At 40.5% G+C, this 26,214-nt stretch overlaps 2 protein-coding genes across 3 annotated transcripts; both read left to right on the top strand.

The window, feature by feature from the left end:
- Window positions 1-73: 73 nt before the first annotated feature.
- st3gal5 (ST3 beta-galactoside alpha-2,3-sialyltransferase 5) lies at window positions 74-12,228 on the top strand. 2 transcript variants are annotated; one of them, XM_044126660.1, is made up of 8 exons: window positions 74-200; window positions 1,878-1,991; window positions 4,609-4,720; window positions 7,855-8,064; window positions 8,938-9,062; window positions 9,671-9,857; window positions 10,217-10,375; window positions 11,653-12,228. In XM_044126660.1, exons 2-8 carry the CDS (start codon window positions 1,960-1,962, stop codon window positions 11,908-11,910), a joined length of 1,083 nt encoding a protein of 360 aa, XP_043982595.1. In that variant the 5' UTR covers window positions 74-200; window positions 1,878-1,959; the 3' UTR covers window positions 11,911-12,228. The 2 variants fall into 2 exon arrangements, with proteins under 2 accessions (XP_043982595.1, XP_043982596.1); XM_044126661.1 differs by having other exon boundaries at window positions 139-200; window positions 1,878-2,670.
- Window positions 12,229-13,505: 1,277 nt separating this feature from the next.
- Window positions 13,506-26,187, top strand: LOC122837073 (long-chain-fatty-acid--CoA ligase 1-like). Its single transcript, XM_044127149.1, has 23 exons — window positions 13,506-13,549; window positions 13,774-13,876; window positions 15,889-15,999; window positions 16,867-17,073; window positions 17,662-17,776; window positions 18,004-18,068; window positions 18,406-18,507; window positions 18,639-18,738; window positions 19,094-19,269; window positions 19,503-19,535; window positions 19,615-19,666; window positions 19,744-19,817; window positions 20,682-20,759; window positions 20,854-20,988; window positions 21,988-22,122; window positions 22,445-22,540; window positions 22,619-22,691; window positions 22,764-22,852; window positions 22,944-23,060; window positions 23,451-23,594; window positions 23,687-23,791; window positions 24,510-24,581; window positions 24,701-26,187. Exons 1-23 carry the CDS (start codon window positions 13,518-13,520, stop codon window positions 24,839-24,841), a joined length of 2,355 nt encoding a protein of 784 aa, XP_043983084.1. The 5' UTR covers window positions 13,506-13,517; the 3' UTR covers window positions 24,842-26,187.
- The last annotated feature ends 27 nt before the right edge of the window (window positions 26,188-26,214 follow it).

The following is a 26,214-nucleotide window of genomic DNA, read 5'->3' as shown; positions in this document are numbered from 1 at the left end:
GTGTGTGCAGGTTGGTTTGTAACTATAATGTACACATAATTTGGAAAAAAGCGGAAGTGATGGGTGCGTTGCCCTGCCGCTGATTGGCCGGCTGGGTCAGCGGCTCCTTGAAGAATGTTACAGATGGGGTCGGAGCTGGAGAGCAGCTCATTTTATTTCACGAAATGGAGCCATGAAGAGTCACCGGAGTCCATGCGAGGGTAAGGACACTTTTAAGTAACAGAATAAGGGAGCAAACTGTATGAGATGTAGGACGGTTATAAACAGTTAAACGCCCGGAGCGGACGATTTTTATAAACGGTAATTATGGCTATTCTAATCCAACAGCAGCTAATTTTAAATGTGGCTGGATTAATGTCTAAATATTTTCAAAACGAGACCTTTTACCACCTCTTGACGCTGTGATAAAAAAAAATAAATCAAAAAATCAGTATTCGAAAATATCAAGCGTCTGATTTACTCGGATGAAAAAGAAAGACGTAAAGAACCGTAAAGAAATCGAGCCATTTCGTGATGTAGGATAATAATATAGCAACAGCTAATGTCCTAAAACGCTCGGAGAGACGGCGGACTCAAACCGTGGCCGCTGTCGGTGCCACGGTAACTTGCATGCGAGCCTCTCGCTATTTAAACAGCCTAAAACGCTCCAAAACCCCGTTACAGCCTGCGCCATTATGCTCCCCGGACAAAACCCAGTTTGTCCCCCTGCCTGCTTATAGACCCGACGACTAATTCATAAAAATTCGAGCCATTATTGAACTCCTTTCATTAGTATGTTAAGGTCCGAAGATATTTCATTAAACAGAATCAGGCGGAGGCGTTTTACTCTGTTATGTTATCATCTTAGTCATTTAAAAGTGGACAACAAGGCGACGCTCGAGTTAGCATTCGGTTCAGGCCTTCAGTAAGGGTTTTTAAAGTATATTTTTTTATGATGTTAAACCTAATTTTTAGTTAAAATTGAATCTTTATGCTTTGTATGCTTACCTATGATTTATAGAAATTAAGGTAACGTTCACTGTTGTGTAGGTTCTGAGCCTAAGAGATCGAATTTGGTGCAGAAAACAATTAAATAAAATCAATGATTGTCGTATTTGGGACAAGCACAAAATCTGTTGTGCAAATCGACCTGCGTTTTAGCCTTCAGCCAGCCGGTTTGAGGCTGACTGAAATCTTTGTCACATATTTTTCTCAGGCGTGTATTGCATACTCACCTGGTGTAATAAGCATTCTAGAAAATTCAATGGCAAATTCTCAATGCACGGGTGAAACCGTCGCCTCTGGTGAGACCGTCCACCAGAGGCTGGAGCACGAATGAAGACAAAACTTGTATTGCGTTTAAGATGAAAACTATTCTTCTTACAGTTTTAGCTTAACCCAGTTCGGATTCAGTTTAAAAAAATCTCCTAGGACCTTTTTGCCACCCAGTTATTAATCTTAAGTAAAAATATTGGCCAATATTAATTGCATTTTAGGCAATAAAATGTCTTTTGTTTGTAAAAAGTTCATTGAATTATTTGTTTATGTGGCTGTTTAATGTATTTCTAATATTGTGTAATAAAAGGCTTGAGTAGTTTAATGAAAAAATCAGCAGAATCACTAACACAAGTAACCCATTATCCTTTAGTCACAGCTCTAAACTGGGTAAGTATTTTAATGCCTTAGATGATAATCATTACTGTTTCTCTGCTATGTGTTCATGGACAGTCAAACTGAACAGAATGTGTAAGCTGACAATCATCTGATCCCAGACACTGGGGAAGCAGGAAATGTATCCAACCACCCACCCTTGGAATTAGCTCACAATACACACAGAAGTTCCTCTGTTCTGGTAGTCTGTGTGGACAAAGAGAAATACTGTGTGTTTGTGCGTCCAGGACAGGATGCCTGAGAGCCAGAGGGCTCCAAGCTTCAGCCGGGTGACCTGAGGTGATCGCTGGATCCACGGCGGATGACAACATGAAGCTTTCCTTGCGCAGTCCAGCACACAGGTGATCACTTCTCACCCATTCACATTGAGTCAGTGCCTGTGGCTGAGAACTCCTCTCTTTGGTGTGGACCATTAAAAAAAGAAAAAAAAAAAAAACACAATTATTTTTGGCAGTATCACTGGTCCAGACGGGGAAATATGACATTTCCATAATTTGCATGTCATGAGACTTTCCCAGACCTTCACATGCAATTCATGCATGTTGACATGACAACAGCAGAAATGCGGGTTTCAAGGACAGAAAATGCAAATCATCAGATTTGTCTGCTTATCCAACACTCGGTTGCTGGGGCAACAGGTCCAGGAAGTAATCTTTAGACATCCCCCTCATGCTGACTTTGTAATTTAACGCCTTGAAATTGGGCCTCTGTCTCTTTAGGATCTTCTGCTCTTTGAGAAGTTATCACAACATGGATCCTCTATTAACGCTTTAACATTTTTACCAGTGTTGTACTGAGAAGTATCTCCTTTAATGAGCTCAGCTGATGCTCAGTTCCACCAGGTCTTTGCTAATTGCTGCTGGCTAGTCTGAGGAACTGAGTGAGGGATTGGCGAGGAAGGCTGCTCTGTGAGGTGGAAGCTTGAAAACTGCAGATCAGAGGAGGAGCTTCATCCATTTCAGCTGAATGGTTGCTGAAAGGTTCTCAAACGTGCATGAAAGAATCAAAGCAACAGTCCAGGTATGTTTATATGAGGAAACAACAGTGTAACATGATGTAAAGTTCAAAAAGGCAATTTTACGTAAAACTGTCCCTTTAACTTATCTGAGCTTTAAAATTACACAAAGGCAAAAATAATGACATTTGTTGTCAAACAGTTTTATTGAGAAATCAGACATGAGAATTACAACCTCAACAATACATGTTTGTTCTCTTTTTTTATGTGAACATAAAACATAAAGACAATACAAAATTAAAACAAAACTAAAGTGACATAAATAAACAAGGACATGCTCAAGACCCAACCATCTCCCCCAACCCACCCTCCTCCCCTTTTTCTGGGACTTACATCTGATCACACCGATAATCAAAACAAATCATCTTCAAATAGGGTTATTAATATATTGCTGAAGGGGTTGCCAAGTTCTGTTGAATCGCTTTAAGTTATTTGCTAATGAGAACCGTACTCTTTCCAAATGAGAGAGCCTTACCAGTTCCTCCAGCCACAATTTAACCGATGGAACCTCTGGTTTTTTCCAGAACATCAACACTAGCTTTTTTCCTATGATAAAGGCATAGGATAATAATTGTCGTTGGTATTTATTAAATTGAGAAAGCTGAACAGAAACTCGGAGTACAATCAGAAATGGGTCCAGCCTCAGCTCTGTATGGAGCATGTCTGATAAAGTTTTGAACATGCCAGACCAAAATGGGGTTAATTTTGTACACAAAGAGTAAGAATGGAGAAGCGTAGCTTCTGCAATATGGCATTTGTCACACAGTGGGGATGTGTTAGGAAAACTTTTATGCAACTTCACCTTACAGTAATAAAGCCTGTGAATGATTTTAAATTGAATAAGACAGTGTCTAGAATTGGCAGAACACTTGTGAATATTCTCTAGTGCAGCCTTCCAAAGTTCATCACTTATCTCCGTTCCTAATTCCTGCTCCCAGCCTGATCTAAGGCCTTGCATGGACGGCGAGGATCTGGATAATAACACATTATAAATCTGGGAGATTAGATGTCTTTCTCCACCACCCAGCTTAAAGAGTTTGTCAAATTCGTTAGGTAATATATTCTCTAAAGTGTGCATGTATTTTTTGACATATGCTCTGATCTGTAGATATCTAAAATAATGTAATTAATACATCCAACATGTATGTACTAATATAGTAAACCGTATTTGGCGACCCACATCTCTTTCCTTCTGTTTCATAAAGAGCAAAACTCCCAAACCTTTATTCTCCATCTGTTGTCTTTGCCAGCTTACCGCAGCAGGGTTGCTGTCATTGGTCCCTCACCGGACAACACAGAAGCTGCATTTCCATAAACCATAGAAATTTGCTACTTGGAAATTATGAAAATAAATTCTCTTAATAAAAACAAGCCAATTAGAAAAAAAGAAGTTTTTGTGCTTGGATGAGGTGGATTTTTCTGCCATATAGACACATTTCCCAAAACTGCATTGGAAACCCCTTTTTTCTTTTTTTCCCCACGACACGAGTCCCGTGATCAACAGTCGGATGTTACTACTGGAGGAAATGACAAAGAGACGACAGGAAGTTGTAGGATGATGGTTTGTTTTTGGCTTTGTTGGACGATGTTCAGTGGGATCCTCCAGAGCTCTCACAGCATCACGCAGTTCGTACAAACTCGGGTGTCGCTCTTCTGGAAAATGGCCGACTATGTTTTTCCCAAAATGCCGCATGCGTAGCCGCTTCCAGGTATAAAGGGGCTTGTTGCTCCGACGCCTGAATAAGACGCTGATGTTGCTGCATTAGCAGGTAAAAACCTCTAATAGGATCTCAGCTGCTGACCTGAAATGCTCGACTCTGTAACGTCTCCAATCAGAAACATGAACGTACTTCCTCTCTGCTATCACTTTTCATGTTTGTCTTTGGCTTCATTTCCTTTTTTAAAGCCTAACTGTTTGATTTTCTTTTTCCATTTCTCTGCAGGCTGATGTGGTTGGCACTTATTGTTTTGGTTTTGCTGGTTTTGGTGATATTGCTCCTGCAGACGAGGACAGAGGAACTATTTCAGTTCCATGTCACCTCTGCACATAAACAGGTGAGGGAAACTCACTGGAGCGCACTGGAACCCCTTCAAGCTTTTCATGATGAGAGTTGTCTGGATTTTCAATCTGTTTGTCAAAAATAAAACATTTTTTATGTAAGTATGAAGCAGTTTTAGTAGGCTTTCTATGAGAGTTTTCACTGCAGCTCAACAATTATACAAATATGGCCCATCCAGCACAAGTGGTGGATGCAGATGGAGACCTTTTTTTTTATTTTCCCCTCCATGGGGTCTTTTATGGGCTGTAGTGTCCCTTATATGACAGTAGGCTGACAGGACAGGGGGAGGGAGAGAGGGGAAGACATGCGGCAAATGTTGCCGGGTCCGGGAATCGAACCCGCGACGGCCACGTCGAGGACTCAAGGCCTCCAAACGCTATCCACTACGCCACCACAGCACGCCCCAGATGAAGACCTTATTATTATTATTATTTGTAATCAGTGTAAAATTATTTCCAACGTGATTTTCTTACAATGGGAAATGTCAATTACGACACAGAGTATTTGTATTTCTATAACTGATCTTTTAGAATGAGTAGAACCACAACTATCCTGAGGTTTTGACTGAAAAACCGACTTTGGTGCTCAGAGATCAGCTTTTATCCGTTTGATCAAACTTGGCTCATTTTCGAAAGAAAGTGACCCAAATCCCGTTTTCATAACTGAGAGTAAATTAGAATGGTTTCGTCAAAAAATAAAAACTAAATGCCTCTCTTTCAATAAAGCAACATCAGCAAAATCCTTCTTAAGTTTTTGGATTAAAGGTAAAGGTAATTATATTTATATAACACATTTTCAACAAATCAATCAATCTTTATTCCAGACACAAAAGAGGTCCATAGTAAACACAAATGATAAAGAAAAAGAAAAACAGACAAACAGAGAATAATATGACAGTCACTGAGCCACAAATAAATGATGACGCCAATGTTTCCACAATCTTGAGAAAAATCTCACTGTACTAAAAACAGGGTTCACTAAAATTACTATTATATTATTGTATGACACAGATAATCTACACATTATCTGTGTAGATTATGTGTAGATAATCTACACAGGAATCTCAGCTGCACTCATGAGATTCCTGAGTGCAGCTGCACATGTGGGAACAGCGGTATGTACAAACATGTGGCTAGCACTGCTCCATCTAGGCACTTTAAGTAGGAGCCTCAGGCCATCATTGTATGCCACATAAAGTTTGTGCAGGCTACTTTTTTTATATCTTCGCCATAGATGGGCTGTGTAAAATGAAGTGCAAAAAGCTTTAAAAAGAGCTACCTTCACAGAGGATGAACACATACCAAACTTTCTGATCAAAATATTAGCCTGAGCATATATCATGCAATACTGCCTACAAATGTCACGATCATCAAATAGGTCATCAGTTATGTAATGTCCCAGATATTTAATTTCATTGCGTATATTGAGGACAATGCCAGATAAAGAGAAGTCAGGGGTTATCAGATGCTTATCTGCTCTACTTCTAACAATCATGACATTGCTTTTCTTAGCGTTGTATTTGACATCAAAATCACATCCATATTGGGAACAGACCCTTAGTAATTGTTGAAGGCCAGCACTATATGGGCATAAGACTACCAAATCATCCGCATACATTATGTGATTGATTATGCGGTCACCAACTACACAGCCTGTTTTACAACAATTCAGGCACCTTGATAGTTCATCCATGTAAATGTTAAAAAGGTAAGGGGACAATATACTTCCCTGCCTTACTCCATTACCAACATTAAACGAGTCAGACAATGAGGGACCCCATTTGACATACATTAGTTGATGGCCATACCAATAGACCATTATTCTAATTAGATATTTGGGTACACCTCTGTTTTCTAACTTGCAAAACAATTTTTGATGATTCACGCGATCAAATGCTTTAGAAGCATCAATAAAACACATAAAGTGCTTTACGGGATTTAAAAGGAAATACAAAAAACCTGCACAACCTCATTTATATGAGTCAATATTATAGCACAGGCAGGTATGGCATTCATCCATTTGACATGCTAACCAAGTTAGCTCAAATGTTTATTTAAAGGGAAAATGTAGCAGAAAAGCATCTTCTTAGAAAGAACATTTAACAGCCAAAAAAAACTCGCTTCGTCTCTCTTGTTATCTTATCGTTGGTGTGTTTGGTTCACTCTTTGTGTTGTACATCTGTGGTCAAGCCGTTCTAACCCCCCTCTTTTTTTTTTTTTTTTGCATCACAACACTGGTCTTGTAACGAATCTGAAGAGGTCTCTGACTCTTTGTGAAATCAATTTCTGTGTCCGGATGACTCCATCACTCCATCAGTTGTTTGCACGAGCCGCTAATCCACCTCACTTGCTTTTGCCACTTCTCCTTTAAATCTTTGTATCCGTGTGGTTAGCAAGCCACAACAGAGAGATGCTAATCACTGCTCCCAGTTGTAAAAACAATACCTTGTTGCCACGGTTACCCATCATAACTGTCGAAAAGTTAAAAAAGAAAAAAAAAGCTGGAAGAATGTTTTTCTTCCAGCTGCATAGTAATTTATAAATCATGCCGATATTTGATTTCTGTTTGAAGGTGAAGTGGAAGTTATTGTTTGTAGCTATTGTTGGGTGATAGTTGACTCGTGACTAAATGACACTTCTCTGTACATCCGTCAGTTGTCCTGTAATCTGCTGCATCAGTGGAGATGTTGACATGAAGAGAAACGGTAACAAAAGGTCAACAGAACTGCTTCTGCATTTAAAATGTCATAAAACACACACAGAGCTAAAACCAGTTCTGCTCCTTTTAAACGTCACTCACCACTCCTTCACTTTCATCCATCCCAATGGAAAAGTCAGCAGACACTAAAAACCATTAGCTTAAGCTCGTGAGCTCAGGCTTTACTGGCATGTGAAATCACAACAAACACAAAATAAACCAACTCAGATAGATGTTCCGGTTTTGCTACAATTTGAGTTGTAATAAAACACACAAATGCAAAGCCTTGTTGTTTATCCTCCTGACACACGACACCTCCCTGGAGATGTCTTATGCCGCAGTATTCTGCTGGTTATGTAACAACAAAGCAGATCCTTGTACAGGTTGCAGTGATGGACTCTTTGTTTCTCCTGGCTTTGTTTGACCCTGCAGCTGGTGCATGAGAACGCGCGCCGGGTTCTGGAGGGCGACTGTCGCCACAGAGGCAGCAGAGAGAAGCTGCTCGCTCTGTTCCCGTCCGCCAGCGGCGCCGTCCAGCCCTTCCTGTGGAGGGACCAGCCGCTGCCCGCCCAACTCCTCTCCTACCCGCCGCCGTTTGGCTTCAAAGGGCTTAAAGGCAAAGTAGAGGACCTGCTGACGCTGGTGAATGAAAACACCACATAGGGAGGTTTTACTGTTAACTCAGAAGAACCACAGTCCAACTAGCTTGGTTTCAGTTGTTAGTGCAACAGCTGAAGTTGCGTATTAAGATTTAATCTCTGTTCACAAAATGCACTTTCTATAAAGGAAGCTACAGATATCTGAGCATTGGCATCAGCCGATACAGAAAACCAATGCTGAATTGACTGAAAACATTTCCTTTAAAAAACAAAACACAGACATAAATGTACTAAATAACTCATTTATTTGCTAAATCTGCCCAAGTGCAGCTCACTTAAATACACCAATGACTTCAGAAGCTTTGATCTCCATGTAAAAACAAGACGACTTGAATTTGTTCAGTCAGATCAATTAGGAGTAGAACAGCCAATGTAAAAATAAATGATAAAGAAACTGAAACTGATTAAAAAACAATAATAGGTCAAACATGTAAAAAATGAACTGCAACAAACCTTTTTTCAAATAGTTCATAAAGTGCAATCAGGGATTCTAGATATATTGCTAAAATAAAGCAATAAAGCAAGTCGGGATAGAATTGGACTGAATAGATCTGCTCTTATTGATCAGGCACATGCTCACCGATATCTGGTCCAGAGTTTGTTTGTTTTTTTTCAATATCAAGGCAAAGACGGATAATATCAGATCGGTATATCTGTAGTGAAAATGTCAACTACTGGGGAGGACAGACACATTAAAAAGCAAAAACTCACAAGAAACCAAACAACCAACCATATTGTCTCTGCTGTTAGTTGATTGGGTCATCTTGGGTTTTGCCGTCTGCAGCCTCAGTGGATTCTGGTTAAAGCCACAAAGTCTCTCAGAACGTCGGACCTGATCAGCTCTCTGTGCTTCCAGCTGCCAGCGGCCCACCCTGACCCGGGACCAGAGGAGTGTCGCCGCTGTGTGGTGGTGGGGAACGGGGGCGTGCTGAAGGGCCTGGAGCTCGGCCAGCAGATCGACCGTTTCCACACCGTAATCAGGTCAGGCTTCGCTTTCACTTCCGGTAGTTCTGCAGGACCAACTGGATTCTGCACTCAGACTGAGACCTCCTGGTTTTTGTTTCCCCGTGGCAGCTAGGGCTGAAATGGTTAATTGTGATTGATCGATTATTGCAAATAACTGTCAACTAATTTAGTAATCCATTCATTACATGGAGAATACAGAGCAGTAATTAAATCAAAACCATTTTGCCTTTAAGATTTAGAAAAAAAACTTTTTTCTGTAAAAAAAACAAATATCTGCTATTAAGCTACTTTTGCTACATTGTAATGATGTTTAGTTAAGCAAACTGATGTTAGAAGTATAAAATGATTAAGTGCACACTAAAGGAATGTTGTGGTATTGCATTTTATACAATAAAATGTTTATTATCTCAAAAAGAAATTAAATAGTTTAGTTGCATTGTTTAATGTATAATAAATGTGATCAAATAAAATAGCAAATTTTTTCCTCTGATTAATCGATTAATCGTCAGAATAATTGATCAATCAAATAATCATTAGTTGCGCCTCTAATGGTAACAAACTCCAATCTTGCTCCTGTTTTAGGAAACGTTTTGACTTTCTTCTCCTCCCTCTGTGTCTGTCAGGTTGAACAGCGGCCCTCTGGGAAAGCACACGGGCGACGTGGGGAATCGAACCAGCATCAGGATGAGTTATCCTGAGGGCACGCCCCTCCACTGGGCGGACACAGACTCTCATTCTGTCTTTGTGGCTGTTATCTACAAAGGCGTTGACCTCAGCTGGATGTCAGCCATGATCAGGAAGCTCGGCGTGGTGAGTGGCTGGAGCGTTGGATTCACCGTTGTCGTTATCTCGTTCTCTGTTGTGAGCCAGCAAGATAAAATTTTTATTAATCTGCTGTATCTAAATCTGACCGGCAAACATTTGGTTTTGTTAGATTAATAACTAGACCCAGGAATTGATTTTTTTTTCTTCCTTTTTTCTTTTTCCCCAGTCATATAAGTTCTGGCACGTCTAACGTAGATTTGCAAGGGGTTTCTGAGTGTTCTATACCACTAACCCAAAATGCATAAGTTCTGTCTTTGAGCCGACCCAGTCGAGTGATGGTTTGCCAACGTGCGACGAGGACAGCGCTTCCTCTTTAGCGATCAAAGTGCTGCCTTGTGTTGCAGACGCTTTGGGACTGGTTCTTCTTCTGGCAGAGGGTTCCACAGGAAATTCCTCTAGATCCCTCAAGGTTCCGACTTCTGAATCCCGACGTCATCAGGCAGACTGCCTTGGACTTCCTGGAATACCCTGAACCCAGGTGGCGCCTGTGGGGCTGGGACCAGGTACAGCTCAGTTCAAACCATTACCTGAGGAATCAGGGTGGAGGAAAAACGGGACAACAATTAGACAATTGTTTTTTTTTATATATAGCTCAAAAACATTCTGGCAAAAAGCTTAAAGTGATCAAAACATTAGTAGTAATATCTGATCCACTCAGGATTACCAGCTGTACCAGCTCTTCAATCTGATGTTCAAAGAGAACGTTGGAGTGCAATTTAGTTTTAAGAGGAGGCTTTAGATGTATCGTTCTAACGCTGCAAAGATTAAATCAAAAGGCATCATCTGTCTCAACGTTTTATCTCTGCAGACCTCATGCTTTATTTTTAAATGAAGACGTAACGCCCCCTTGTGTTAGTTTTTGTGAACGGCAGCATTTAAATCAAAGTCGGCGCTCACAGAAATGATGTCATTATTAAACGGCGCGTCCTGGTCACTTCTAGCAGACAGGGAGGAAACAAAGTGAGCTCAGCCAAAGAAATAACATCAGGAATGAGTCACAGGTGCTGCTAAAAGCCTAATTTAAAGTTACAGTATCTCAACAAATTATAGACATGCTGAGAGACACAAACACAATAGGGAATGTAGTTTTCACTTAACTTTATCTCCAAATTTAATACTTGGACCGCAACTAGCATTTTTTTAGTAATTGATTATTCTGACAATTAATTAATTAATTGGACAAAAAAAAATTTTTTGTGGCTTTTTTATTTATCCAGTTAAGCATTTTTACATATATAAATTAAGAGAATATTTTATTGCCTAAAATGCAATTATGTAGCATTCCTCTTGTGAATGTTTGATGAATAAAAATTTTATTTTATTTTTATCTTGAATGCAATGTATGTATTTGAGTATTTTAGCGATTAATTGATTATAAAATTAGTTGAGAATATTTTACAGTAGTCGATTAATCACGATTAATCATTTCAAGCCTAATGTTATGCTTTTGTGTAATTCCCCAAAAGGCCATTTAAAGGTGATAAATTACAAATTGTGGAGGAAGTCCTGTCTTCAGCTCTATGTCCTCCTGCTGCAGAACATCAAGTATTTAAAGTTAAACCTGAAACAGACTTTTAGTTTTTAGTTTTTCACTACCGAGGAGTTGTGGCTTACACACATACAGACATCAGTGTCAGAGCTACTAGCGAAAAACCCATTAAGATAATTCACTAGAGTCGAGGTCGGTTCTGTAAATCATGTTTCACATTTTTAATTAGAGTGCACTTAAAGTTGAAAGCACTGGGTGGATAAAGCATGAAGAATCTTAATTTCCTTGCAGAACATACCGACACTGGGCGTGTCCGCCCTGAGCTTAGCCAGCCTGCTGTGTGACGAGGTCAGCCTGGCGGGATTCGGCTACAACCTGTCCCAGCAGGGGGCGCCGCTGCACTACTACGACAGCCTGCCCATGAGCCTCATGCAGCAGCAGAACATGCACAACGTGGACAAAGAAACTCAGTTCCTGCACAGACTGGTGAGAGAGGGGGTCGTTACCGACCTGACCGGAGGAATCCACTGCTCCTTCTGCTCCAACTGACCCCATCCTGCAGCTGACCCCATCCTGCAGGTATTGCACTGCAACTTTGCTGAAATGCATGAGCATAGGACAAAGAAGAACTAAGAGATTTTATGGTATTATGGTCATAATTTATACTTCAGTTTCAGATCTCCTGACAGATATTTGAAGCTGGCTTCAGATAATGTATTTTTATGTTGTGAAAACTGTTCATCACTCAAATATTGTAATTTGAGAACTCACATGAAGGGTTTTATTTTGTTTTTAATAAACAGTTATTGTTTATGGTGTCTAAAAGTGTTGTTTTTGTGTTGATTTCACAAAGAAATAAAATATGTAGAAGAATACTAGTTGTGTTTATTTGTCCTAAACCAACTGGATTCTTTTTTGTTTGGTTCCTGTACATTTAATTCATGTGTTTGAGTAATGAACATCCAAAACACACCCACTGGTTAACCACAACCAGTCGAATGTACATTGTTTACATGGACTTAATGATTTTCAATATAAAACAAAGCATTGGGACCAGGAATTGCTTTGTCTTCTCATCTAAATGAATGAAGCTCGGTGCAATTAGAATGTGATTTCATCAAGACAAGATGGCAGCAGCTTAATATAAAGTCATTTAATACTCTTTTAATTGTAATTTGTACATCATCTGTGCAGGTGACGCTTTCTAAAAGTAGAGCGGAGGGAACTATATTACAAATACTCTGTGGCCAAGAATCCAGCCCTGAGGCACTTCAGAAAACTACTGACGTTTTCTAGTAATATACATAATCAACAGCAGAGCGAATAGAGCAAAAGGGGAAAAAACATAATTTTGAAGAAACGCACAGCTTTTTTTCTGGGAGAAATGGTTCAACATTAAAGTCGAGTACAAGAAGGAACTACCAGAATATCTCGGGTCCAGTGGACTTTTAGAGATTTACAGAATTTAGGCACATGCTAATTCACACCTCAACCAGCGTCTGACCTACAGTTTATTCCACTACTGTAATATGAGGTTACAACACTTGTGATGTCCAGCAGCTAAGAAATCCTACCAAATCTCACTGATTCTTCAGTCAAAAATATCTAATGACCTGGTGATATTTCTAAGCTCCAAACTTCACATTAAAGGTGCTACAATCGGTTCACATTGCACAAGATCTGACGGTGTGCAGTCGTGTGCACACAGGCCAGGACACTCCTGATTAAATATTAGCTTTAACGAGCTTCTGGGCGACACGTTGTCCCAGGGACAGCCCAGGCCTTTGTAGTACTCTCACTGCAACTGGGCAGTAAATTCCCAGTGGAGATAAGAGTGTAGCAATAAATAGCTGCATACGGTTTGGCACTAAGATGGATGAGGTTTTGTCTCCCAGAAATAAAATATTTTTGCTGCAGCTGTACAGCATAAGACAAACCTCCCACTGGAGAAATTATTTCACAAAACATGTAAATACAACAATATAAGTACTTGAAAGAGATATGATGTTCCTGTATGCCTCGTGTGATGTCATTAGAGGAACTGCACATACAAGTGGAAGCTGGTTTAGGGAGGGTGGATCTTACCATTTACCTGCTTTACCTGGAAAACAGGAAAAACAGTTAACCATAACGTGTAAATCTATATTTAACAAGTGATGATGGCTCTGAATTGTTTTATGGACGTCTGGTAAGTGACTTTAAAATAAAACAGCCGTCGGTGGAAGTTACTCCGTCATTAACGCCACAAGATTAAGCGACTACGGTTTTCATATTAAACTTGAACAAATGATATCGTTGAGGCTACAAAGCCGCATTCTAAACAAAAATAGAATTTAATTTATTCATTTATGTTTTGAGTTGAAAATTGTGCGTGCTTCAGTTTTAGCTTCAGGTCAGTATTGTGTCCTTTAGTTTGAAGGGCAAACCCGGAAGTCGCGTTCACGAACGAAGCAGCTCCAACTTCAGGTGCGCGCGTGGAGAGCTTGAAGCGGCGGCGAAGTTCATTGAGTATCAGGTAAGCAATGTCAGACTTATGTTGCTGAATTATCACTGTTTATCTTGATACTACGTAGCTCAAACAAATTATGCTAGAAGTTTTACCCATCTGAAGGAGCACTCAGAAATGAAGTTGGCAAAAGTATTTAATTAAATTTCAGGTTGAACAGAGGAAGTTTTAAAGGTGTTTCGAGCACTTATCGGCTTTAAAGCAGCTGTTTGTTTTAAGGCTAAGCATATGCTTAGATTGATCTAAGCATGTACTTAGGCAATATTGCAATATATAGGCATATTGCATATCTATTTTAAGGGCAAAAGCTCATCTAAATGATGACGACAAAATTTTCTACCTCGTGAATTCACGAGAGGACGGACAGCAAGCTGAAAGCACATTTTAACATACTGGACCAGTGTGGCCAAAAAACTCAAAGAAATATTTCTGTTTTTTCTACGTTTTCCTTTCCTGTCAGAACGGCCAAGTCCTGAGAGGTCACGGGAGGTGATGAGGTTTAGACCCTGGTTTTTGTTTGTGATAGAGCCTTTAATGTGGCTTTTTACCAGAAACTTAAATATGTCTTAATTTGTTACAATAACTGACCAAATACATAAAATTAAATGAAAACGAAATCAGTTTTTTGGTGCCATTCAAAAGACTGCTGGGGAAAAAAGTGGAAAGAAATAAAAAGCATGAAAATAAATGTGAAGAAAAAAAAATCAAAGTAAATAAAATAAGAAAAGTAATAATTATAAATAATTTGAAATATTTCAACAATTAGTTTAGTTAGTTTACTAAAATGTGATCTGTTCCAGGGGCAGAAAGTGGAATATGGAAAGTGTGCATCAGTCACATTAGCAGAAAGTACTAGCAAGCTGGAATACGCCAAAAATAATATTGTACAAAAATTGTGTTGTTTTTGTGATCATTTAGAGACGATTTTGAAACTTAACATCTTTTCATCATCTCACAACAGCTTCCCTATCTCTGCTTCAAAGGCGCTTCCCCAAAGCATGATGCTGCCGCCACCATGTTCCACAGTGGGCACTTTGTGTTCAGGGTGAAGTGCAGTTTTTACCAGACAGCATTTTTGTAAAGAACCATAAGTATTATGGGGATATTTAAGGCGTTTCTTAAATATCTAATATAATATAATATTTCTTAAATAAAATAAAGGAGTAGGATATCTAGCAACCCAGCGGGGGGTTAAGGGACCCGCTCCACTTCACCTTTCACCTATTTGATAATCCAGCCTTGCACAAGGCAGTGAAATGATTTCTTTCATTTTTATCTCTTACTCTCATTCCCATCAGCTGACTGTTTAATGAAAATCCATAAAAATGTACCAATGATTGTTTGTACATAATGTTCCAGACCTGAGTTGGACCTGAATTTGTAACTTCATTATTCTACGTTTACATTTTGCCTAAACAAAAATCGTCCCTGTTTCTGGAAATCAATATTTACTTTAATATTAAAATAATCAGATTTATCATCAGTTGAGATGATTTGCAGCTTTTCTTTCGTTTCTGAGGAGGACCGAAGGGACAGCTTCAAATTTTACAAATCAGACGAATGAATGGAGTTTGTTATGCAACAAGTTTTAATGTCCTCCGCAGCCGTTCCACTTTGATCAGCTTTTATCTCAGCCCACGCAATCATCTCAGCTGACTGTGCAAGGGGGTCATAGGTCACTGAGGCAGAGGTGAGACCACTGAGCTGCTCCTTCGTCCCACTTTTCGACACACTCTGTGGGAAACGTTCGTTCGCTCCAGTGGAGTTTTAATTGAACGGAACTGTGAGGGCTAAACAAATGTTTTAGGAGCTTCTGTGAAAGTAAGAAAGTAGTAGAAGTTGCTCCTCTCTTGTCTCTTTTCCTATCTTGCTCATTGACCATCTCAAAGGGCAAATGTAAACAATCAGGATGACTGTCTTGGAGCCGTGAGCCTATCAGAGGGCTTCCTGATGCCTGTGTGATGTGATTGGAGGGCTAGCTCTGACCAACCGTGTATTAACAGGTCTCTGTGGGTTTTTAGTGTCACTTCCTCCTCGTGGCCGCAGCAGCAGCAGCAGCAGCAGCAGCGTTGCTGGGGTCGCTGTCCGTGGATGATCAGCAGAGATTAAACAGCCACTCCTTTCTGTTCCAGGTTAGTGGCAAACATTGGATAGAACGATACAGAGTTGTACTTCTGGGAAGTAGATGAAGATTCCCCTTTTGTCTTCTTTTCCTTATGTACTTGTTTTTTCCATTTTATGTATCATTTTCTAGTTTTAGTAGTCCGTGAAATCGGTTTAGTTCTTTTACTTTTAAGGTCTACTGACCAGTCTCTCTGTATTTTAATGCTTAACCCTCCTGTTGTCCTAAAATAACATTTAGTGGATCTTTTAGTGACTAATAACTGTTAGTGGATCTTTGGCGGGTTTTAACTCGGTGTTAAAACCCGCCACTGTGTTAAAACTCAGTGGCGGGTCATTTTGACCCGAGGACAACAGGACGGTTAAAGCAGAGTTGAGTTTCTCCTGTTATATTACCCATATTTCCGTATAGACTGAGCGGTCCAGTCTGGGTTTGTTTGGCCGTTTCCAAGCCTCCGTCATGTTCAGTAACAACATGCCTCAGAACTTTGTGTGTTCTTGGAGAAACAGTGAAATCGAATACTCAGCTCCTCCTTGGACGATTACAGAGTAAAGAGCATGAAGGGGAAGGTTGTCCTTAAGCCAAAGCACCGTTCTTAAATTCTGCACATTCAGGTTTTCTTTTTGTCATTCATCTTTAAAATGAGCTCTCCATTGTTTCCTCAACAACAGTACGACTCAGTTTTTACCACCATCTTCACTAAACAGCTCCTCTGACTCCAAAAGCCACATGGACTCAGTTGTTTACCAAAAATACTTATTAGATTAATGAGTATCTAAACGCTACAGGTGTACCTATCAGAATGTTTTAGCATATTTACAATCTGTAGTCTTTTGATGTGTTCAAATTCCTTGCATGCCCACCTCTGTTTTTCCAGTGCCACAGCAACGTGCTGAGCCAGGAGTTCCTAGAGAAGATGAACTCCTTAGACCTGGAAGACGTGAGCCAGTACATCAGGAGCATCTCCACCCCCATGTTGGTCAGCGTGGGAGCAGTGGCCGCTGCCACCACCTACTACCTGACTACACGACCCAAAGCCCTCCCACCGCTCTGGGACCTGCACAGGCAGTCAGTCGAGGTTCCGGTGAGTTCAAGTCCTGGGGGAAAATGAACACACTTGTATGGAAAAGTGAAGGTTGGACAGACTCAAGAACAAGCCAGGAGATCTTTTATTTTTCCAAATGACATGGATAAGTTGTTGTCTACTACAAAATAAAGTTTAATACTAAATATAATTCAGTTCAGCTGTTTACATGGCATCAACTCATAACAAATGTCACCTCGAGGTTTCTTTACAAAGTGCCTTGAACAACCTGGAATGTGTCAAACGTTCTCATCCATTCCTGGATAAATGTTTCCACCTCTGGGAAAAGAAATGAATTTCCTAAAGATGTGAGCAATGCGAGAAAATTAATCTCTCTCTATTGCTGGAAAAATCAACTTACAGTTTACTGAAGACAGATGATGAAACTGTGACAAAGGCTGGATAGTCTGGTTTTGTACAGTCTAAGGACTCCAAAGTGCTTCAAAGTATCATTCACACACTGGTGGAGCTACATTGTAGCCACACAATCCCTCACAAAAACAAGCTGAATTACATCCTAGACAAAAGCCTTCTTCAGTGCCTGAAATCTCTTTTATTAGCTTTCATAACATGTGTTGTGTTTTTCAGGGCAGTGATTTTGTGCACCGCTCAGTGCTTCAGAAAGAAGACAGTTACCTGACTCACATCTATGAAGACGCCAGAACTATGTACGAGTCCTTCATCAGAGGAGCAAGAGTCTCCAGTAAGTCAGATGAGGAAGAGCTTAAAGCTTTAATCTGGGATATGCCCTTTGACCCACAGCACAGTTTTCATTTAGGTTTAAGTTCGGCAGATCTCAATGTTAAGTCTCTTGATTATTTCATTTTACAGTTTTGAAGTAGAAATTAATGTTTTGCAGGTATAAAGGCCTCCTCAAGCTATTTTTTTTTCCTCACACTTTGACCTTTCACCTCTCCTCTCTCCTGCCAGATAACGGTCCCTGTTTGGGATTCAGGAAACCAAAGCAGCCTTACGAGTGGATGTCTTACAAAGAGGTGCCTGTTGCACTGCAAAAACACAAAATCTTTTTTTGTCTACTTTCTAGAGCAATTATGTTATTATATTTGAGTTAACTCAAAATTAACTCAGGAGTGACTGTTCAGTAAGATATAGGAATCAATAATTCCTTTATATTGATGAAAAAGTATAAATTATAAGTGAAATAATCTGACATTGATTAAAAAAAACATGCTTTTTAATCAATGTTAAGGAACTTAAAATAAACTTATCAGAAAGTTACTTTTATGTTAGTTTCTACTAATTTAGTGTATCAGCTTATCTGTGCTGCCTTAAGATCCCTTGTGTGTGTGTGTGTGTGTGTGTGTTTGGTAGGTAATGAAGCGAGCAGAAAATCTGGGTTCTGCGTTTCTTCACAAAGGACATTCAAAAAGCACCAACCCCCACATTGGTATTTTCTCTCAGAACAGACCAGAGGTACAAACTTTTCTCTTTACCCTTCAATTTGTTTCTTTTGTTGCAGTTTTTTTTGGGGGGGTGTATAATTCCAGTCTAACATTAAATATATTTTGTTCTGTTTTGACGCTGTAATGTCTGTGTGTGTCTAGTGGACCATCAGTGAGCTGGCGTGCTACACCTACTCCCTGGTGTCCGTCCCTCTTTATGACACCCTGGGAACAGAGGCCATTTCCTACATCATAGACAAAGGTGAAACCCTGCAACATTATAATTGTTAACTGGAGCCAGTAGATGATTAATCAGTTAATACTTAAAAAACAACATATTCAAAGCGGTAACTAGGCCAAAAATGTGCAAAATATGTATAAATTTTGCATTTTAAATGAAAATGATTTTGTCTCTAAAAGTGTTTTGTTTTTCTTCACCCAAAACTCTTCAAGTAGCATCGTTTTAGCTTCACCTGGCTCTTCATCCAACCTTTGAAAGCCATGTTCACATCTACCTTCCCAATCTTACTACTTTATGTCAGTAAATCTGATTAAAATGTGTTTTAGCCTGTCCTCGACTCAAACCTCTTCCGTACGTCGGGGTTGTGTTTGTGCAGCTTCCATCTCTACCATCGTGTGTGACGTGACGGACAAAGCCAGCCTGGTGCTGGACTGCCTTACGGACATGAAGCACTCAGTGAAGACCATTGTTCTGATGGAGACGCCCAGCGCCAGCCTGGTGGAGAGGGCCCAGCAGGCCGGAGTCCACATCCTGAGCCTGCAGGAGACGGAGGTCTGGAGACACTTCTTAACCTCTACATCATGTCTGACTGGTGGATTTTAAGGCTGTTTTTTAATCATGTAATGGATTTTATTGGTTGGGTAACTTTTATTTTTCCCTCTGCTGAGTTATTTCCAATCTTTATGTCATAATTTTCATTTTTCCTAAACCATTTTCACTTTGAAGGAGTCAAATGTCCTTTTCTCCGCTCTTTCACCATCTGGTTTTACCTTCCTGTTCCTCAGGCTCTCGGTCAGGCCAACTACAAGCAGCCGATTGTAAGTAACACCAACTCTGCCCAGAACTTTCCAACGCTAACAACCGTGACCTTAAACTCGTCTGTTTGACCCCCGTCAGCCTCCTCAGCCTGATGACATGGCAGTCCTCTGCTTCACCAGTGGAACCACAGGTAACACACGGCCTCTGAACCGCACATTAAACAGCTTCATTCATGACCAAAGCCTCCATGCTGCCGTTCATTTTCAGGAAGCCCGAAAGGAGCCATGTTAACACATGGCAACATTGTGTGCAACTACTCTTCCTTCATCAGGCTGACACAGGTGAGAGCTCTTATCTGGACTCACAATCCAGATAAAAACACTTATTTTTCACTTCTTTAAATTCAACTTTCAGCTTCTAACATTTGCTATGATTTTTATCAAAGAAATTTGGGGAAGCAAAAAGATATTTTAACTTATGAAATGGGAAAAATATCTTCTTCCAGTGGCAGATTAATTCACTTATTGATGAAAAAGTTCTAGTTGTATTAAGAAATTATTGACTTAAATCAAGCTCCTCTATCTTGCTGAAAACTTACTTGTAAGTTTTATTTTATTTCAAGAGTACAAAGATATTTGGCCTAGAAACCAGAGTGAAAATATTTGGTAGAATTTTGTATTTTTGCTCTTTGAGCGGGAAAGAAACAACAGAACCAATCAAATGTAAATTGATGTAGCATCAAACATGTGAACCACAGGTATGTTCCAAAACAAACAAATACAAATATGGCAGAACGAAGCCTTCGCTCTGAGAAACAGATTTCTGTCTTGTTTTTTGGCAGCATTCAGGCAGCTGACTCACAGAGGAACCACACCCAAAACAAACATGCGGCTCTGCATGCAATGTTTCTTTATTGAGTTATTTATGTTCCATCCGTCACTCAGAAAGCAACAAATGGTTCGGGGAGAAAACAGCTTTCACTTTCATATTTTATTTAGTGTTAGCATGTTGGATTGTTTAGCTTTCCTGCAACGCTGCTGAGTCAGCTAGTTTAAGATGCAGAGCAGCAGGTTTTTATGATCCACTTCCTCACCTGTCCAGTCGTACTTTTAGACAACAGTAGGAGACTTAATGCCATCTTTTCTGCCAGTGTTATAAAATCACTCACCCTGGTGTTTCTACCTTAACGCTGTCGTGTCCTGCAGCTGTGCTGTCCGCTGAATTCCAGCGACATCCACATTTCTTACCTCCCCTTGGCTCATATGTTTGAGAGGATAGTCCAGGTACGTCTCAGGTTGCCATCTTTTAGTCGCTGCATCGTCTTCACTGCAGGAACACACTGCAAAAAAATTTTTCGGTGCCATCTTTGTCTGACAGGGGGTCATGCTGGTGCATGGAGCCAGAATCGGCTTTTTCCAGGGAGACGTCCGCCGGTTATCGGATGATCTGATTGCACTGAGGCCTACGGTGTTCCCAGTCGTACCCAGACTTCTCAACAGAATGTATGATAAGGTGAGTGAGGCATCTTAACTAGGGTGACCAAACGTCTGTATTTCACGTCCTGTCCCGGGCGTCCTGGTTTTTTAGAAAGTGAGGAAATGTCCTGTTTTTTAAATTACCTTCATTGGACCATTAAATTTACAGGCAGAAGGGCACTGCGCTGCGTGTGACATAATCCCTGAGCCGCGTCAGTGCGGGCAGCTCTGCGTGGCTGTCGGTACGCCAACAACATGCCAAAGCGCAAATGTATGGGCAAAAATATGGTCACCCTACCTTAACGTCTACTGGTAGCACTGTGATAGGTCTGCAGCTAATGATTATTTTAGTAATCGATTATTCTATCAATTGTTCTGATGATTAATCTATTAAAAAACTGATGCATTCCACAGATTTTTCCCTTTAGCCATTTTTACACTATTAGAAATACAATAAAAATGTAAATAGGCATACAATATTTGTAAAAGATAATTCCAGTAAGAACGTAAATATTTTATTGCCTAAAATGCAACAACAACAACACTCCTTTAGTGTATGTTTGATCACCTGGAGCAACAGGATGCATCCACAGCTAAAACAAATCATACTGTCTACTAAGGTATTGTTTGTTTTTTGGATTTAAACCTGGATAGCAAAAGGTGCTTAATATGAGATTTGTTTTAATGCATAATTTGAAGTGAAGTTAAAATTCTCACTTGAGTTCTGGGTAGCAGATATATACATGCAAAGAAGGTTGTTTCATCTTGAAAGCAAAATGTGGAGATTTTGTAAAGGCTTTGGTTTAATTGCTGGCCACTTTTAGCATCTGAATACTCCAGTTATTGATTAACCGATTTCAGTAATCGATTAATCACGATTAATCATGTCAGCTCTAGGAGTGTTAGATCTACCATGTGATCAAAAGGGGGTTGGGAATGATGAGGTTCACCTTGTTTTCACTGACTGTTTACGTGTGTGGGTGTGCGTGGGTGTGTGTGTGTGTGTGTGTGTGTGTGTGTGTGTGTGCACGCTCAGATCTTTGGGCAGGCCAACACCTCTCTGAAGCGCTGGCTCCTGGACTTGGCGTACAGGAGGAAGCAGGCAGAGGTCATGAGAGGCATCGTGCGGACAGACAGCATCTGGGATCGACTCATCTTCAGGAAGGTCCAGGTACGCAGAACCAGCGCAGCCATCACTCCTGGTTTTCTACCGCAGAATTCTCTGCTGGGAACAGGAAGTCCTACTGGTCACATTGTTCCTCAACTCAAAGGGAACAAAACATTTTCTCAACACTTTTTACATTTTTCATTGGATGAGTGGCAGCAGTAGTTGCTCTCTTTCTCTCCAGCTCTCATCAGACGTGATAAATGCTTGGATCCCTGAAGTCATATTCTGCCTCCCATCTTGTCCCATCTAAAACAATCCATATCTTGTTTTGACTGATATGGATTGTTTTAGATTTCTCAGTAGTGTCCCACGCTGCCCCCTACAGGCCAGCCTCGGAGGCCGCGTGCGTCTCATGGTGACAGGAGCGGCCCCCATCTCCCCTACAGTCCTCTGCTTCCTCAAAGTTGCTATCGGCTGTCAGGTAATGGCCCAGCTGAATGTTTGCTCTCTGCTGTTTCATAAATCAGATCCACATTAATCCAATCTTATTGCTCTGCAGTTCTACGAAGGCTACGGGCAGACGGAGTGCACCGCCGGATGTACCATGACCCTTCCTGGCGACTGTAGTGCAGGTAACGTTTTGCCGCACGAAGCCGTCTAATCGGCCAGTGAGACGTGAACTGAGAGCGACCTCTGCTCAGCAGGTCACGTCGGACCTCCTCTGCCCTGCAACGCCATCAAACTGGTGGATGTCGCTGAGATGAACTACCTGGCTGCGAACGGGGAAGGGGAGGTGGGACATCAACACCAGGCGATGGAATCACGTGGTTTTGTTTAGTCTTCTCTCCCTTCTACATGCAGGTGTGTGTTTTTGTTTCTTTTAGGTGTGTGTGAAGGGTCCAAACGTTTTCCAGGGCTACCTGAAAGACCCGGAGAAGACCGCAGAGACTATAGACGCAGACGGATGGCTGCACACCGGAGACATCGGGAAGTGGCTCCCTGTACGTTCATCCAGCTTCATTTATTCTCACAGTTTTTCTATGTGAATTATAGCAATATTGCTTAAAGATCTCGTCAGACCAGATTCAATTTTAATAGATTTTTTTTTACATTTTCTCACTGACAGGAAATATTTTCAATAAGTGTTTTTTATTTCAGTCATCCCTTCTGTGAGTTGTACAATAGAGTATTAGGGCAAGGTTACAAGAATTTCTGTTAAATTATCAGGACATTGAAAAAATACACATTTTCCAAAAATTTAATCTTTATTGATTAATCATGGGCCCCTAATGTGAATCTGACTTTGTTCCTGCTGCTTCTCACTGCGTCCTTCTTATCAGAAGCCTCGATGTTGCAGTGAATAGTAACACAGTACGCACATCTCTTCACAGAACGGCACGCTGAAGATCGTCGACAGGAAGAAGCACATTTTCAAGCTGGCCCAGGGCGAGTACATCGCTCCTGAGAAGATCGAGAACATCTACACGAGGAGTGATGCAGTGGTGCAGGTGTTTGTGCATGGAGACAGTCTGCAGGTCAGCCATCTTGAAGCCAAACTGTTTTGGTTTCTCTCAAACTCATCTCAGGCTGCCTGCCTTGTTGAGACGGGTGTAACTGTTGTCTCCAGGCTTGTCTGGTAGCAGTGGTGGTCCCTGACCCCGACTTCCTGTGCAGCTGGGCCAAGAAGACGCTGAGCCTGCAGGGAAGCTACCAGGAGCTGTGTGGGAAAGCGGTAATCCCAGCAGACTGTGCACAAAATTTCTACGATCACTTAGTGGCAAAGCCAATCTTCAGAGCTTTACTATGCACATTCTTTTTTAGCCCTCAACTAACAATTGTTTTAGTAATTGATTAATCAGATGAAAAAATTACACATTCTGCAAAACTGTCATTGAATATTTTTATGTAATATTAGAATTCCATTAAAACATGCATCTAAATAAAAAAATAAGCATTTTATTACCTAAAATGCCTTAATAAAGCTTTTTTTTTTTACCTGAACACTTGATCTTTTGTCGGCATCCACAGCTAAAATAATACTTCTAACATCAACTGAGCACAACATCAATACAGTCTACGGCTGATCTGTTGATCTCTTTTCCTTTTTTTTAAAGATAATTTGAACCAGGTGAAGCCAAAACTGCCCCTTGAGGAGTTTTGGTAGAGCTGACAAACAAACTCTATATGTATATATATTTTGTACATTTTTGACATAATTACTGCTCTGTGTTGTTATTTCAGCAAATGTCCTTGTTTTTGAGTCTGTATACTCAATTTGACGATAAATCAATTTCTAAATAGTTGGCAATTATTTTAATAATTGATTAATCACAAGAAATCCAATTAATTGTTTCAACCCTCTTCTTTTTTTTTAACTGTAAATTTTTTTTAATTGACTTGAAATCAACTTCTTGAGGACATCATGTTTACAATTTTATTTTTCTTTGAAGGAGGTCAAGGCAGCCATCTTGGAGGACATGCTGCGGCTTGGCAAAGAGGGAGGGCTCAAGTCCTTTGAGCAGGTACAACACTGGCTTCTAGATGAGATTCGCAAGACTGTGAATCCCGTAGAAATCTAACAAAGCTGAGATGAGTTGCTGATGAAGCATCATTTTCCTCTAACGCAACCGGTGTCCTGCAGGTTAAGGCCATCCACATCCACACAGAGATGTTCTCCATCGAGAACGGCCTGCTCACCCCAACAATGAAGAGCAAGAGGAACGAAATGCGCCAGTACTTCAGATCCCAGATAGATGAGCTGTACGCTGGGATCAGCATGTAGGAGGGCTCACCAGCTCCGTTTGTGTTGTGAAGAGGGAAAGACGCTGCTTCCAGGAAGCTCCAAGGTGTCGAGCTGGAACAGAAGAAACGAGCAGAGCAGGCCGACATGCAGCTTTTAGTGTTTGTCGAGCATTTCCAAGACAGGATCTGTGGAACACTAAACCTCAGTCCAGAGGAGTTCTCACACATCAAGTGTTTTCTATGATCAAACCTCACTACAATACAAATGTGTGATTTTTTAAAATATTTTTTAAGATGATTCCAATCAGCTCTTATGTGAAAATTTTGAAGGGAAACAGTCTCTCCTGCTCCATCAGGAAACATGGTGTGAATAGCCACATGTACAAACTGATTACAAGCCATATATTTAAGCTAATGGTCCTTTTCTATTGGCACATACTCGGCGTGACAAGCCACATGCTATCGCAGTGTTTCCCAACCCTGGTCCTCAAGGCTCACTGCCCTGCATGTTTTAGGTATTTCCTTGCTTCAGTCCAGCTCGTTTCAATTGATGACTGATTAACAGGCGTTTGTTGAACTGCAATCAGTTGAATCAGGCACATTAACGCAGGGAAACCTCTAAAACATGTAGGACAGTGTACCTTGAGGACCAGGGTTGGGAAACACTCTGTCCCTTTGATTTTGCTGGGGGTCCTGACTGACGTCAAGAGACTACTAGTCACTTGTTGTTTAGGGGGTGGAGCCTCTGTTTGCATCACAGGAGTGATGCTCTTACAATAATCCGACCGCCATTCGTTAAAACTCCCAACAAAGACACAGTCTGACAAAAAGCCACACGTCGAGCTACACTGCTAGGTTCTAGTGGAAAAGGACCACAACAGCCTCAGCCAGCATGGTCATCTCTGTACATTAGATGTACATTTTGAACTGTTTTCACTGTTAATGTATGAATAAGCCTGGTGCCTCATGAACTAGTTCGGACACTGAGGACAACGCAGTCTGATCTAGGTGTGTTTGGGGAACTCGGGTACCTATGGGAACAACATGGGAAATCTTTGTAATGTATTAATTTATTTATAATAATGATGAGAAAAAGTTACTGGCTAAAGGACTTTTCCTAAATGAATGTTAATCAGTAGGTTTTTATTTTGTAAAAGATTTCATTTAAGAAATATTAAAAGATCTGTGTAAACTATTTACCATGTGGCATTTGTACATTTAGTGATTCATCTTTCCTGCTTTTATTTGTTTCTTTGATAAGATTAAGAAAAACTGGTGAACAGTAAAACTGTGGGCTCTTTTCAAATCTGATTAGTTTCTGTAAGATCTTAACAGTCTTAAGTTTTTATTAAATGCAGTCTCAGACTTGAAGAGGCTTAAATCACACTAGTGTTGTATATTTGTTCATAAATA

This window comes from Gambusia affinis, linkage group LG09 (genome assembly GCF_019740435.1).
Source record: "Gambusia affinis linkage group LG09, SWU_Gaff_1.0, whole genome shotgun sequence".
NCBI lineage: Eukaryota > Metazoa > Chordata > Actinopteri > Cyprinodontiformes > Poeciliidae > Gambusia > Gambusia affinis.
This window is presented reverse-complemented; position numbering and strand designations above follow the sequence as displayed.